Genomic DNA, 13,986 nt, shown 5'->3' with positions numbered 1-13,986 from the left:
ATATTAGATTAGATTGATACCCATAATAAAAAACCTCATGCAGTAGTTTCATGAGAAAATCTCAGAACAAATGTTGGGGGTAATCTGAACAAATTTAGTGTCAAATAGGGTATTTATCGATAAATCTTATAAGCTATATAACATCACGCTATGACTTATAGTAACCGAAATGCTATGAAAACTTTTTCGTAAAACGGGGAAAATGTGATACAGACAAAATTGACAGCTAGTTGCTAACACACATATTGTTATTAAAAAGATTAATGATTAGATATTATTTTGTAATTAATACAATACGACAAAAATACAAAATAGTTGACTTGCATTAGCAACTAAAACTTTCTACATGAATGAATATTTTTAGAAGTTACTCTATATGCTTATATAAGTTTTAATATTAAAAAAATGTTTTCGTTCTACTTAATTTTTAAAATTCTCTACATAGTTAGGTATATTATCAGCGAATATCAGACATCTCCTCGGGATACAATTAGTTAATTATATTCTACTTATATATTATAAAACGTAGGATTTAAATACGATATTTTTTGTTTATATACATATATAAGGTAAAAAATATATTGTATTTAAATGTCTACTCTACAAGATATGCACAGCCAACATTCTCTCTTCTAGTAGTCTAAATTACATATATTATTTAATTATATAACAGATTACTAATAATTCTCATTAGAACCAGATTAATGTTTGTCACAATTTTGTGACTATGCTACGTCACAAACTATACATCGTCACAAAATGTTAACATTAAGGACTATTTTGTAACTACTATCATCATATCATTTGACAGTTGCAATTGCTAACTACAATAGCAAATTTTCGTTTTAATGTTACAATATTGTGACTATTTCACGTACATAGTCACAAAATGCTAACATTAACGACTATTTTCTAACTACTACCATCATATCATATGACAGTTGCAATTGCTAACCGTAATAGCAAAATTTCGTTTTAATGTTACAATATTGTGACTGTGTTACGTACGTACACGGTCACAAAATTTTAACATTAATTACTCTGTGACTACTACCACTATATCATTTGACAGTTGCAATTGCAAACCGTAATGTCAAAATTTCGATTGAAACTATTGCCATTCCACTCGTGTAAGTGGAAATGAAAGAAGAACAGAGATAGAACGAGTACTGAAGAACCTACATTGTAAGTTTATTGCGGACACACTACTCTGAATACATTACAATTTAGAAATGTTAATAACATTATAAACGCGTAAGTTTGTGAGTACCTACTCACAAACTAATAGATGTTTGTTACTCTTTTACGCAAAAATTACTGAACGAATTTTGATGATACTTTACAGTAATATAGCTTATGCATCAGAATAACACATAGGCTATATTTTTTATTGAACGCTCACAGCTAGTCATTATATAATTAGACCCCTGTTACAATTGAGAATTGTTAGTAATAAACAGCGTTATATAATTAAAACTAAGTTTGTTTTCTTACAATAAACAAATTATCACAAAATGTTATCTTATACATACATATATTAATATAAAAATATTCTTATATATTGTATAAAAAATAGCTTTTCATTCTAATATAGTACATTTTATTAAAATTTTACCAATATTAGTTATACATATGTTGTTACTAACATATAGACCAGTATGTAGTCGTGATTAAAAAGTATTGTTATATGTATTTATTAATAGTTATTAATAAATATAATAATATTTTTTATTCAATCACTGAGGCCGATTATAATCAGCCTATTAGATCCTACATAAATCGAATAAAGCACCAGGTTTAGCACATAGCCTTACTTCCTAGGTTAAGTTAAATACCTAAGTTAGGGAATTATAATAAATTACATTTATTTAAATTCAATATAAGGTAACCAATTTCCACCCAGTCTAATTCTTTCAAACGATAATTAAGACAGTTGTTTTATAAAGATTAGTGAATATGTAATTAGAAAAAATAATGTTCTTTTTTCTAATTACATACATAACCAATACAAGCAATCAAACATACTTGAATACAAATGTTTGTACTGTGCGAGGAATCGAACCCATAAACGTCGGAAGTAAGGCGGTGTACTAAACCACAAGACCACCAAAGCCATCGACATATATGTATATTACCATTATTTAAAAAATCATTTTTATCTGTAACATTTATTTTATCATAAGACATTTGGACAAAACAACGCATGAAGTGGACGCATGAATTTTGTACAAAGTATAATTTAAAAAAATGTTGAAAATGGAATATTACTTAGGAGTAAAGGCACTATTCAATTATATGAATGAGAAAAATATAATAATTATTAAATACTTTTTTCAAGAATAGAGTATTTAGTCGGGATTCATAAATACGCGGCATTGTTTATGATTTTGATTGATTCTCAAAATGATTTGGGCGCGAATATGTGCATACTGAAGATTATAGATGTTTTAGTTATATTTTGTTATAACACAGTGGACAAACGAGCTTGCGGCTCACCTGATGGTAAGTGATTACTGCCGCCCATGAGCACCCGCAACACCAGAGGAATTGCAAGTACGTTTTCGGCCTTTTAAAAAGGAATAAACTCTTTTCTTAAAGGTTTCAATATCGTATCGGTTCGGAAATACCACTGCTGGAAGGTGATTCCACAATGTGTTATATTATTTTATTTTATTTAGTTACGATGAGCATTTGTGAGATCACAAATATAGTGCGTAAACCTGACCACCGCTACTGGAAGTGTTATCTTCTCCATTGCTGATCAAATGAGATGAGTCTACACCCATAATGCGACACGTGCGCGAATTTGCAGGCAGTTCAGACCATGTGATCTCACCAAAGAGTAAAGTAAATATACCAAAAGGGTCTCACACATATTAATGGTAGTGGAATTTAAAAAAAATATATAAATCCATTAAGTAGTGAAATAGACTTCCGCAAAATGACACCTAATTTGATAAAATATATATTTTAACTAGTTTATACTTTTGAATATTGTATCATCATTATGTATTGTTACCATCACTACCTACTTTAATTTTGTTGTTATGCAGTTCATCGTCTTAATTTTTTTATTAATCTATTATACAACTATGTTATTTAATATAAATTGACTACAAATAATTAAAAACTTTATATTAGAAAGATTTAAGAGTAATGTTTCTCTTCTTTTATTATTTAATTATTCAGAGCATCAACCAACATGGCTGCTATAATATAATTGCAGAAATGGTCGTTATTACATTCATCAAAACTTATAAATACGTTAACAGAAGTAGAAAAAAATACCTAATGATTGTCATACATCTTAATATATAACGGCGTAATACATCGCCCTTTGCCTGCCTATTGAGAAAGAGAAAAAATATATAACAATTATAATTCTCTAAAAATATTATCTCATGAAATATACTTATCACAGATCACAGTACGTAATCACGTTGTCACTTCACAGCTTTGTCACAAAGATTTCTTGTAAAAATTGTAAATTTGGCAATTGCCGTTTGCCCCATTTGTCTGCTATGAGACGAGCGCAGAAGTCAGGCGCGAGGCAAGCCGCCACCACCAGCATGTTCAGTAACCAGAAAGTCAGCGAGGATAATAATCTTGTGTACGTTCCCAGTGGATCCGCGTCTGATGGTCTGGAAATAAAAATAAATAAAACTAAATTACATCGAAGATAATCAACTTGTTGGGAAATAACTTTTATTGCAAAAAATCTTTTACAAAACTGAAGAATTTATGAAACATATTCTTCCACGCGCAATTGTGAGTTCTTCGCGCGTTCTATTGCGCTGATTTTCCCGTAACTATTTTTTGTATTCATCTTTCTTAATTTTTTTTAATTTAGTTAGTTATTGCACATTTTTAATTTTCCAAAGACACGTTTAAAGTTTATAAAATATTAATAACGCTCTAATTTTGTCTTTGCTCCATAGTGTAATGTCGGCCATTTTGCAATGATAATTAATTGTTACAAAATGGCGCTAAAAGACGTACTCTTGAAAAACGTGGGAATGCGTGCTCTTGCTCGTTCTCTTTGTCTACATTTACATGCTCCTTCTATCCTGCTCATTCTTCTTATGATAAGTTTGCTTTTTTTTAGTCTTTCTTCTTTTTAGCGGTAGACTAAAAAAATATTACAATTCTAACGTGCTTACAGTAAGTTTATTTGCTTAAACATTATTTCTATTTCTACTATACTAACTTTTCTTACAGTTTATTAATTACATTCCGGGGCGTTCTATATTATTAAATATATAGAAATTCCATATGATTATCATTTTCCATTAAATGGCTAGTCAGCTAGTAGTAATTTAAATCTTAATAATATTATAATCGCGAAAGTTTGTAAGTATGGATGTTTGTTACTGTAAAAACTACTGAACTTTGATGCAACTTTACAGTAATATAGCTTATGCATCAGAATTTTTTATTGAAATTTAATGCGGATAAAACCGCGGGCACAGTTAGTTTAATATTAAGTTAGTACTTACATGCGCGGTACTGTTGCATATACAATGTCGAATGCTGCATACACGACTATAGAGAGCAATGTGGTGGCAATGAAGAAGGCGGTGTGGTAGCGAGCCTGAAGCCACAGTTTCAGGCTTACCACCACAATGGTCAGGTGGAACAGTGCTGCGCCGTATGACCTGCAACCACACTCAATTACATACCACATTGCAGTTTCACCACACGTAGGTTGTAAAAATTACTTTGTATCTTTAGAAAAAGTCAATGGGGTTTTTATAGAAATATGTATTCAATTTTACAATAAGACACAAAAGGAAAAACTGGAATTACCTTTGCAGTACACCACAAGTAGACTGTAAACATTAGTTTGTATGTATCGTCTAGAGAAAGTGGGGTCTTTTATGGGAATAGATATACAATTTTACAAAAAGATACCAAAGGTTATACTGGATAAATTCATAATATCTGTTAAATCATATTTATTGAGTAAAGCCTATTATTCACTAAATGAATTCTTAATGACAAATGTGCGTGACAATGTTTTCATTTAATTTTAGACATAGACACCTATATAAATACAAAGTGTAAATGAAAAAAAAAGAAACTCATTTGAGTTTAATGCCAGTTCTTCTCAATTGACTCTGTATACTGAACTGTTCACTAAATTTCACAATTTTGAGGTTAAAATGCCGCTAAAGTAGGGAGTCGGCTCTGTTAACTTTATAGGCTCGCTATTTGACGTTTTAACTTTATCGGACCGCTATAGAGTGTTTATGAATAACGTTTTTCATTATCAGAGGTATATCATAGGTTTATAGAGGGTTTATAGAACTGATTGCTAATGAACAGTTATAAGAGCTTTATAGAGCGTATATAAATAGAGATTTTTATAAAGCCTTTATAGCACTGTTATAGTGGGCTTATAAAGGCTTCTTAAGTTTTATGAATAACACCGTAATTCATTATCATCTATAAATATCTGTGGGGGGATGGAGGGTACACAAACAAATGAAGAATAAAAAAAAAATACTTACGTTAAATCTATGGTTTTTGCATCAGCACTGATGACCGAACCAATGAACACTAGCCACGTGAACGTGTATATAATTACTGAGTGATAACACGCGGCTACGACCCACGAGAAGAAATTGGTCCACGTCATCAGACTGTTCCTACTGATCTCTCTGTATAATGTCGGATTCCTGCAACATTAGTATTATTTTCAACACACTTGCTCGTAATCAATCGATAAAATCGATCGAAAACCAGTGAAATTAGATCCACTGATCTAATTTCATCGGTTTTCGATATATACACATAAAGCGGTTCATTAAACACGGGTGCGTTATAAATGCAAATAGTGAAGTTATATTCCATAACCAATCGCACTATTTTTTTTTTTTATCAAATTTCGAAACAGCCAATAGGCAGCGCACTCATTTAAAAAAAGTGAAACGGCGGGAAGTTTAAAGCCGGAACGCGGAAAACTTGAACGCGGAAATTGAAAAACATCGTACGATATACGTGCGTATTTAACACACTCGGTTGTATTACGCCCTTGCCTTCGGCTTGGTCTGAAATTCCGCTTCGTGTGTTATAACCACCATAACACACTTATATTGTAATATACTATTTTATTGGTTGCCATTGATGACTCCAGGTAAACTAGTGCAGTACTAAATTAATATTAGCACTCACTACAGATAATATAATATTACATAATAGTAGCTATTGGCCGTCCAATGGTCGAAATTTGACCATAATAAATTTAAGTACACAATTTATAAATTTAAATTAATTAATAAGTTCCACTGTAAAATCAGCGTTTGGGCATTGCAACCTAGACACAAAGCTGAGTGAAAACTCATTTGGTCGCAGCTGTATTATTTAAATTCATAAACATATAACATCATAAACTTATAATTCTCTCTATTATGAATTAGAAGTTTATGTAATATTATGTATGTTATTTACTTGTTATATGTTTTGATATGAATGTTTTGTATACGCCAAATAATTATATATTTTTTCTTGCTATTCTATTCTACAAATTGAAGTACGTACTCTAGTAGTAAAGCTGCAGGCCACCTCTGTTCCGTGACCGAGAGAATTAGGCACGGGACCGATGTGAAAAACAAATTATAAAGCGTCAGGTACATAGAGTTGTATATCGATTGCGTTGAGAACATACTGTATATTTGAAAAAATACCTGTGGACAAAGAATTATGTGTTTATTTATTCATTAATTTCACTAGTAACTAGTAGGGATTTGTCTGTTCCAGCTCGCTGCTCTCGCTGCTGAGTTTTCGACGCTTCGTCTGCTTCAGCTATATAAAAAAATTTTTGGAGGTCATTGAATCCATATCTCGCATCCATTTTGCTGTATCTCTTCCCGTTTCATAGATAGCCCCAACGCTACGTTGTCTCTACGCTCACTTCAATGTGCCATTATACCTTATCATTAATCACTTACTATGACTCACAATGTGCGCCCTCATTATCAACTCAAACTCAGGATTGGGTCCATAAATTACACCACTTATTATTTTCAATTCTTTTATTGTTATAATTATATCAAAAACAAACGAACATACCACACGAAAGTGAATCACTAGTTATCATTACACAGTGGGTTGTCGCTGAATGTATTAATGAATTCTGACATGACATCTGAGTACGTAGCGTTGGGGTGACATTTGCAACGGGAAGAGATGCAGCAAAATGGATGCGACAGATGGTTTCAGCGACCCCCAAAATTTTTATTTTAAGCTGAAGGAGGACGAGTCGAAAAGCCAGCAGCGAGAACAGCGAGCTGGAGCAGACTAATCCTTACTACTGGGAGCGTTATTGTTACTTGTTTACTACACTTATGCCTGTTTTCTCCAATGACCATCTAAATTTAGGGGTCACTTAACGTTAGTTTAGGGTCTTTAGGTAACACCTAACATTCTAGTAGACCTCGATTCATCTAGTAGACCCCAACTGTTTCTTGTTAAGAGTTGTCACCCTGTTTACTCTCTTACTATAGGGGTAATGGACATGAAACTAATCGAGTGGTTGTTTTAGGAGAAGAAATACAAGGTAAAATTACTTCATTGGAGGTTGGTGAAGGTTTCATATGCTTAACCGCGCAGACTTTATAATTTAGGTTTTTAGAGGGGGCGCTCTCAACATTAAAACCAACCATGCAACAATGACAAACAATTGTACAGAAGCAAAACATACAGAGTACACTGAGCTGTTTCTTATAACAGACATAAATACGATTACTGTGACCCTAATGGGTAAACTAACTACGTAAAATTATGGTAGGGAGGGATGGTAGGGAAAAATGGCAATAGGAAAAACTAAATCAAATGGAAATAGAAATAGAAATAATCTTTATTCAAATAAACTCATTACAAGCACAATAGTCATATTTTGATTCTATCACTCATTCGGAATGCAGATTCATCACAAGAAGAATGAGCAAGAAACCTATGTGTTGCTCTTTTGAATAGTTTCTTTTTTTAATAATAATTACAGTATAACAAGTAAGAGGCATACGATAATCAACATAGAAATCGTTACGCACTCATTATTAATGTAATCACATAATATTGTCAGTGCTATGGATTTTAAATTTTTCTATAAAAACATTATTGTCATTAACGATTTCTTCAATTTTATAGTAAGCTTTTTTGTAAAGACATTTAAATCTTTTTTCTGGCAGATTTATAACAGACTCTGGTATTTTGTTGTAAAACCTTACGCAATTGCTATAAAACGAATTACTAACTTTAGTTAAACGACATTTAGGTAAAATCAGTTTGTTATTGTTGCGTAAGCTTTTATTAGTGAAGTCACTAACTCTTTTGAAATTGTCTATATTAAATAATTGTATATAAATGGAAATTTAAAAAAGTATATTTCCACGCGGAGAACCAATACGGCTACTAATGCACGTACAGTGGAAATGGCTGGAGTCGAAAATGATTATTAAATATGTATGGGAACGAAGGCTGACTTTTGGCTAGGCATGGACGGAACCCACTAGTACTTCTGGGTTTCTGATGTCTCGTCTGACCGTCCAAGGCCTTGCAGCACTTCGTCACTGCCAAGTCTCCGTTCTATCACAGGGAAGTGGACTGTTTTCCTCAAACCAAAATGATAAGGGTAGTAAGTAAGACGACTAGTATGTCACACATAAAAAAGGCCCAGCGTGGGTATTTTTTTATTATTTGAGGGTTTGGGCTGTTGTCAGGTGCTAAGACTGGTGACACTGCGACCTGCATCTATTGTACTGACCCTTTTTCAAAGTTCGCTACCTAGACCCGTCAGGGACAAGAATAAAGGATATTCTTGGAAGCGATGGTTTTTATCTCTTTAGGATAGAGTATACTTTCCAAAGAAGAAATTTTATTTATACATGAATTGGCTGCAACCATATATGGGATGTGTAGTGGCATTTCCTATTCTGCTTGGCAAAATCTGCAGATTATTGTAAAGCTAAGGCCTGATTTCGCCATATGTTTACTTATTTGCAGTGTCCAGTGAGGGCCCTAGTCATAATGCATGCGTAGGTATATATAAAAGGGCCCTCCCTCGCCTCAAAGACGTGGTCAAATTAAAAAATAATTTATTCATGTAGGACATTTTAGCCGCTCATGAACGTACATTTTTTTATATTATATTTTTGTTGCTACCGTCCAGTATATAAATCCAATTGAGAGGAACAGGTTAGAAACTCAATTGAATTACTTTTTCTTTTTAAATGACTGTTTATTGACAATGAATATTTATATAGGTTTCTATGTCTAACATTAAATGAAAAGTCCGTGCATGAACAAGTGGCAATAGTTCTTCATGCACGGGCTTTTCACTCACTATCATCATTCATATAATATGGAATGATGAGCGATTTAACAGATGTTTAACAGGTCTTAGCGGCTGATGAGAGCGGGGTGTAAGTATATAAGATGTGTAAGATAAAAAGATTAGGTTTCTATGTCTAACATTAAATGAAAAGTCCGTGCATGAACGACATGCAGTAGTTGTTCAATATTACATTTACGTAATATGGAACATTTACATAACAAACGTTGATATAAGATGTAACTATAAAGACAAAGAACGATAACTATAGACAACTGACATAAAACGATAACCACATGTCCGTCCACAGCGACACATCCAAGCAACATCAACTCACCATAATATTGCCGAAAACTAAATTCTTATAATTAAAAAAATGTATTAGAGTCGCTAATCTTTGATAGTACCAGTGACCAAGTACTAAGAGTATTTTCTTCACCATTGAGAACTTTGTGAACGCGAAATCGGCGCATCTGAAAATTTTGTTCACTTCTATTATGAACTAGTCGTGACTAGCTTTTACTATATTAAGAACTAGCGACCCGTCCTGACTTGCTTCGGATTTCTCGACTTACTCTATATTATAACACGCATATATTGTACATACGAACCTTCTTCTTGAATCACTCTATCTATTGCTGAAAACTGCATTAAAATCCGTTGCATAATTTAAAAGATATAAGTGCACAGACAGCGGCTGCGACATTAGATAAAGAATAATATCCCTGAACAATTTACACAGCGCCATCTAATCCCAAGCTATGCAAAGCTTGTGTTATGGGTACTAGACAACTGATATAAATACTTAGATCTTTTTTTAAATACATATATAATATATATAGAAAACAGCCAGACTGATACAAACAATCATATTCATGAATACAAATGTTTGTAGCGTGCGAGGAATCGAATCCGCGTCCATTAGAATTAAAGCAGTGTTCTAAACCGCTAGACCACCAAGGCTTTTTATGTAATACGCGACAGTTACAATTTCCATTAAGTAGGCCGTGACCATTGCTAACCGAGATAATATTTATTATATTAGACACGCACAACTCGTCCGCTCCGTTCGCCGGCTGCTTGTATAATGCCTTTTTTGTCCGAGTCACTGCTCAATGGCCGCCATCTTGTGCCCCCCTACTCTCGAAAAATCAGAAGTGATACCAATTGTGAGCTCACCTGGCAGCTTGGTGTCCTTCCTTCCCGAATATACCAAAGCCAACGTGCGCCTCCTGAATCATAGATATGTCGTTCGCGCCATCTCCAATAGCGGCCGTGATTGGCCGCGAAGGACTGTGTTTTATTAATTTTACTATCTGTGGACAACATTATGAAAGTACAGTGAAACATATTATTTATTCTAAGACCTAATCTGTACTTCACATTCAAGAATTAAAATTTGAATTTAAATAATCTACTATTTATTTTTAATTTCTTAATTCTAACCTATTAATCAAATTAGCAAACGTGTGACGATGCTCCACAATGGTGGATACGCATTTTTTTTGCTTTGTTATTATTGAATATGGGTTTAAATTTATCTCATTTTGTTTGATTTTCTTGTTCGCTTTTTTCTTTATGTAATGATTTGTATTGTGCTATTTCTATTTATGTTATAATAATTTATATGCTGCTGTGAGCATCATCATTATTGTGATGTGATGTGTGTTTGTAATTAATATTATTCTATACTATTAAAATTAATAAATTATGTTTCTCTCTTAAGACTAGCGAGATCCATAGCACAATCTCAATATTGAAAGGCGATCATAATATAAAGCACTATAAAAAAAATCTTTCTATGATATTAAAAATGTACAAATTGTTTAATTTGTCTAAAGTAATTTCATTCATAATGTTCAGTAGTCATTATCATTATTGTAGATAATATTAGCGTAACTTTGTGTAGAAATTGTATGGTAAAGACTATTAATATCACACAATAAAAAAAATCGTACATAATCCATTTATTTATGATGGAGTTTACAAGTAGACTAAGCTGTACGGTATAAGGATCTTTGCCTGTTCCATCATTGAAAAGGAGATGGACGAATATGGAAAAAAAAATATGATGGCGTGAGATGTGAGATGTATTTCACATTTGTAAGAAAAACAAAACAACATCACTGCTCTATGTTTGATTCCATATTCAAATTTTATAATTTTATTTTTAATAAACCTAATGGCCTTACTCGGTAACAAAATGTATAATTTTGTTTTAGCATCAAAAATAAATTAAATATTTAAGTTGCCTGCAAATAGATACAACGAGTAATATCGGCTGTATTATATAGTATTTCATGTAGCTAACGCAGCGGGATAAAGTTATATAAAAGATATATATAAACATAGTTTACCTCAGCCTTTTGTATAGGGGACAATCTACAACAAAGCACAGCATCGCACTTCACAGATATATCAGCGAAGATGGGAGCTGATGGCGTACCGAGTATGACGCTCATGCTCGTGCCGTCCACCACTAGCGTCAAGTCCTTATAGGTTTGTTCTTTTGTGATGCGTTTACATTGATCGAGTTGATCATGGAGGGATTCTGCTGTGACGCCGATGAGGAACATTCTTCTGTCATTTTCGGATATATGCCCGCAGGATTGGGCAACATTTATGGCTGTTTCCACCTGGTGAAAATGTAAAATAAAATCAAAAGTAATTTTTTAATGTAGGACATTTTAGCCGCTTATGAACGAAATGCTTTTTGTATTAATATTTTTCCCTACCGTCCAGTTCAGTATACAGATTCGATTAAGAAGAACTGGCAAGAAACTCAATTGATTTTTTTTTCAAAACCCAGTTTGTTTATATACACACTTATATAGGTATCTAACATTAAATTAAAGTAAACAAATGGGTATGTAATGGGTGAGCTGCGATTACTAGTACTACTAAAAAAGTAATATTAAAGTTACTTACCTTATCACCTGTGAGGACCCAGGTCTTGATGCCGGCTCTCTTGAGAGCGGCCAGCGTGTCGGCCACGTCGTCCTGCAGACAATCCTCGACGGCGGTGGCGCCTACCAGCGTCAGTTCCGCTTCAAACTTACTGAACCTTTTGGTTACTTGTTCCAGGTGACTAGCGCTCGACGATATATTTTGTCCCGCTGTCAAATGTTTATTTTTTAGTTCTATTGTATACTACCGGCCATTTCGGCCGCTTGATTTTGTGTATTTTTTTTAATAAAGTAAATAAATTTTCAAAAGTAAATGTTGCCTAAGTTACTCCTTATAACGTTATCTGCGTTTGAAAGTCCTGACAAAATTGGTTCAACCGTTTCGGATTAGCAAAAATAAACAAACAGAGAGACAGAAAATTAAAACATATATAAATGTAATTTAATAATGAGTGAATAAATACGGCTACGAGCAAAACAGTTGTCAGGTTACTTTCAATGTTCGCGGGTTTGATTCCTAGCACAATACAAACATTTGTATTCATAAGTATGATAGTTTGTATCGGTCTAGATGTTTTCGATATATTATGTATGTATTTGTAATAATAATATTTAAGTATTTATATTAGTTGTCTAGTACCCATAACACAACCTCTGTTTAGCTTGAGACTAGATGGCGCTTAATTGTACTGGCTTATTATTATCACTCAACTATTCAAACTAACAAACTCTTCAGCTTAACATTATTATCTATACATCTATACATATAAATAAAATTGGAGTGTCTGTTTGTAATATTGAAATAACCGTTTTTTACAACAAGCATATGAATATAAATATGGCACATACACCAAAATAATATTTTTTACAATTTTTGTCTGTCTGTCTGTCTGTCTATTTGTTCTAGCTAATCTCAGAAATGGCTGGACTGATTTTGACGGGACTTTTATTGGCAGGTAGCTTATATAATAAGGAGTAACTTAGGCTACTTATATTTTAGAAAAATGAAGTTAAATTCCACGCCTACTAAGTCGCGGTACAGCTAATGCATAATAAAAAGGTATAACTTACATTCAGCAACCTCAGCATATTCCTCGGGCGATATTTTCCTGTACGCGACAGCCAATGTTCTAAGACCTCTGTTTGCGAATGAATCTATATCTTTATTTACGTCTTCGATTATGACAGAGTCTTTGCACAGTGGCAGGATTGCACTTTCGGCACCCTTGCAATACAACCATATCTGTAACACGATTATTTGTATTATCCTATATATAAAATTCTCGTGTCACAGTTTTCGTTCCCATACTCCTCCGAAACGGCTTGACCGATTCTCATGAAATTTTGTGAGCGTATTGAGTAGGTCTGAGAATCGGCCAACATCTATTTTTAATCCCCCTAAATGTTAGGGGTAGTCCACCCATATTTTTTTTTTATTTTAAGGCAAAACAACGTTTTGCCGGGACAGCTAGTTATTATATAAATGCCAATTTGATATTATAAATTACTACGTTATACGTTATCATCATCTGCTTCTTCCTTATCCCATCCCATTCATTTGGGATTGTTTTCTTCTATTCATCTTTATTTATTTATTTATTCTTTATCGTACACAAAAAAATTACAAATATATAATTTATATTCATTCATTCATAATTTAAGAGCTACGCTCTTGTCGATGGAGCTCTTGCCACTTTCCGCGATCTTCCATCCATAATTTATATTAAGTAATAATAAATATATATGTAC

General features: G+C 33.0%; 1 protein-coding gene across 1 annotated transcript in view; it reads right to left on the bottom strand.

The window, feature by feature from the left end:
* Positions 1 to 1,743: 1,743 nt before the first annotated feature.
* LOC131846201 (phospholipid-transporting ATPase IF) overlaps positions 1,744 to 13,986 on the bottom strand; it is a 42,388-nt gene continuing 30,145 nt past the window's right edge. The window contains exons 9-17 of the mRNA XM_059195448.1: positions 13,309 to 13,480; positions 12,260 to 12,447; positions 11,689 to 11,967; positions 10,511 to 10,647; positions 9,669 to 9,804; positions 6,541 to 6,686; positions 5,511 to 5,678; positions 4,497 to 4,655; positions 1,744 to 3,641 (exon numbers count right to left, since the gene is read on the bottom strand). Of these exons, the coding sequence (XP_059051431.1) occupies positions 3,449 to 3,641; positions 4,497 to 4,655; positions 5,511 to 5,678; positions 6,541 to 6,686; positions 9,669 to 9,804; positions 10,511 to 10,647; positions 11,689 to 11,967; positions 12,260 to 12,447; positions 13,309 to 13,480 (1,578 nt within the window). The 3' untranslated portion in view covers positions 1,744 to 3,448. The remainder of the gene's footprint in view (positions 3,642 to 4,496; positions 4,656 to 5,510; positions 5,679 to 6,540; positions 6,687 to 9,668; positions 9,805 to 10,510; positions 10,648 to 11,688; positions 11,968 to 12,259; positions 12,448 to 13,308; positions 13,481 to 13,986) is intronic.

The sequence above is a fragment of the Achroia grisella genome, unplaced genomic scaffold (assembly GCF_030625045.1).
Source record: "Achroia grisella isolate CSIRO2021 unplaced genomic scaffold, CSIRO_AGI_Agris_v1 utg504, whole genome shotgun sequence".
NCBI classification, from domain to species: Eukaryota; Metazoa; Arthropoda; class Insecta; order Lepidoptera; family Pyralidae; genus Achroia; species Achroia grisella.
Note: the sequence above shows the minus strand (reverse complement) of the source record. Positions and strands in the feature narration are given on the sequence as shown.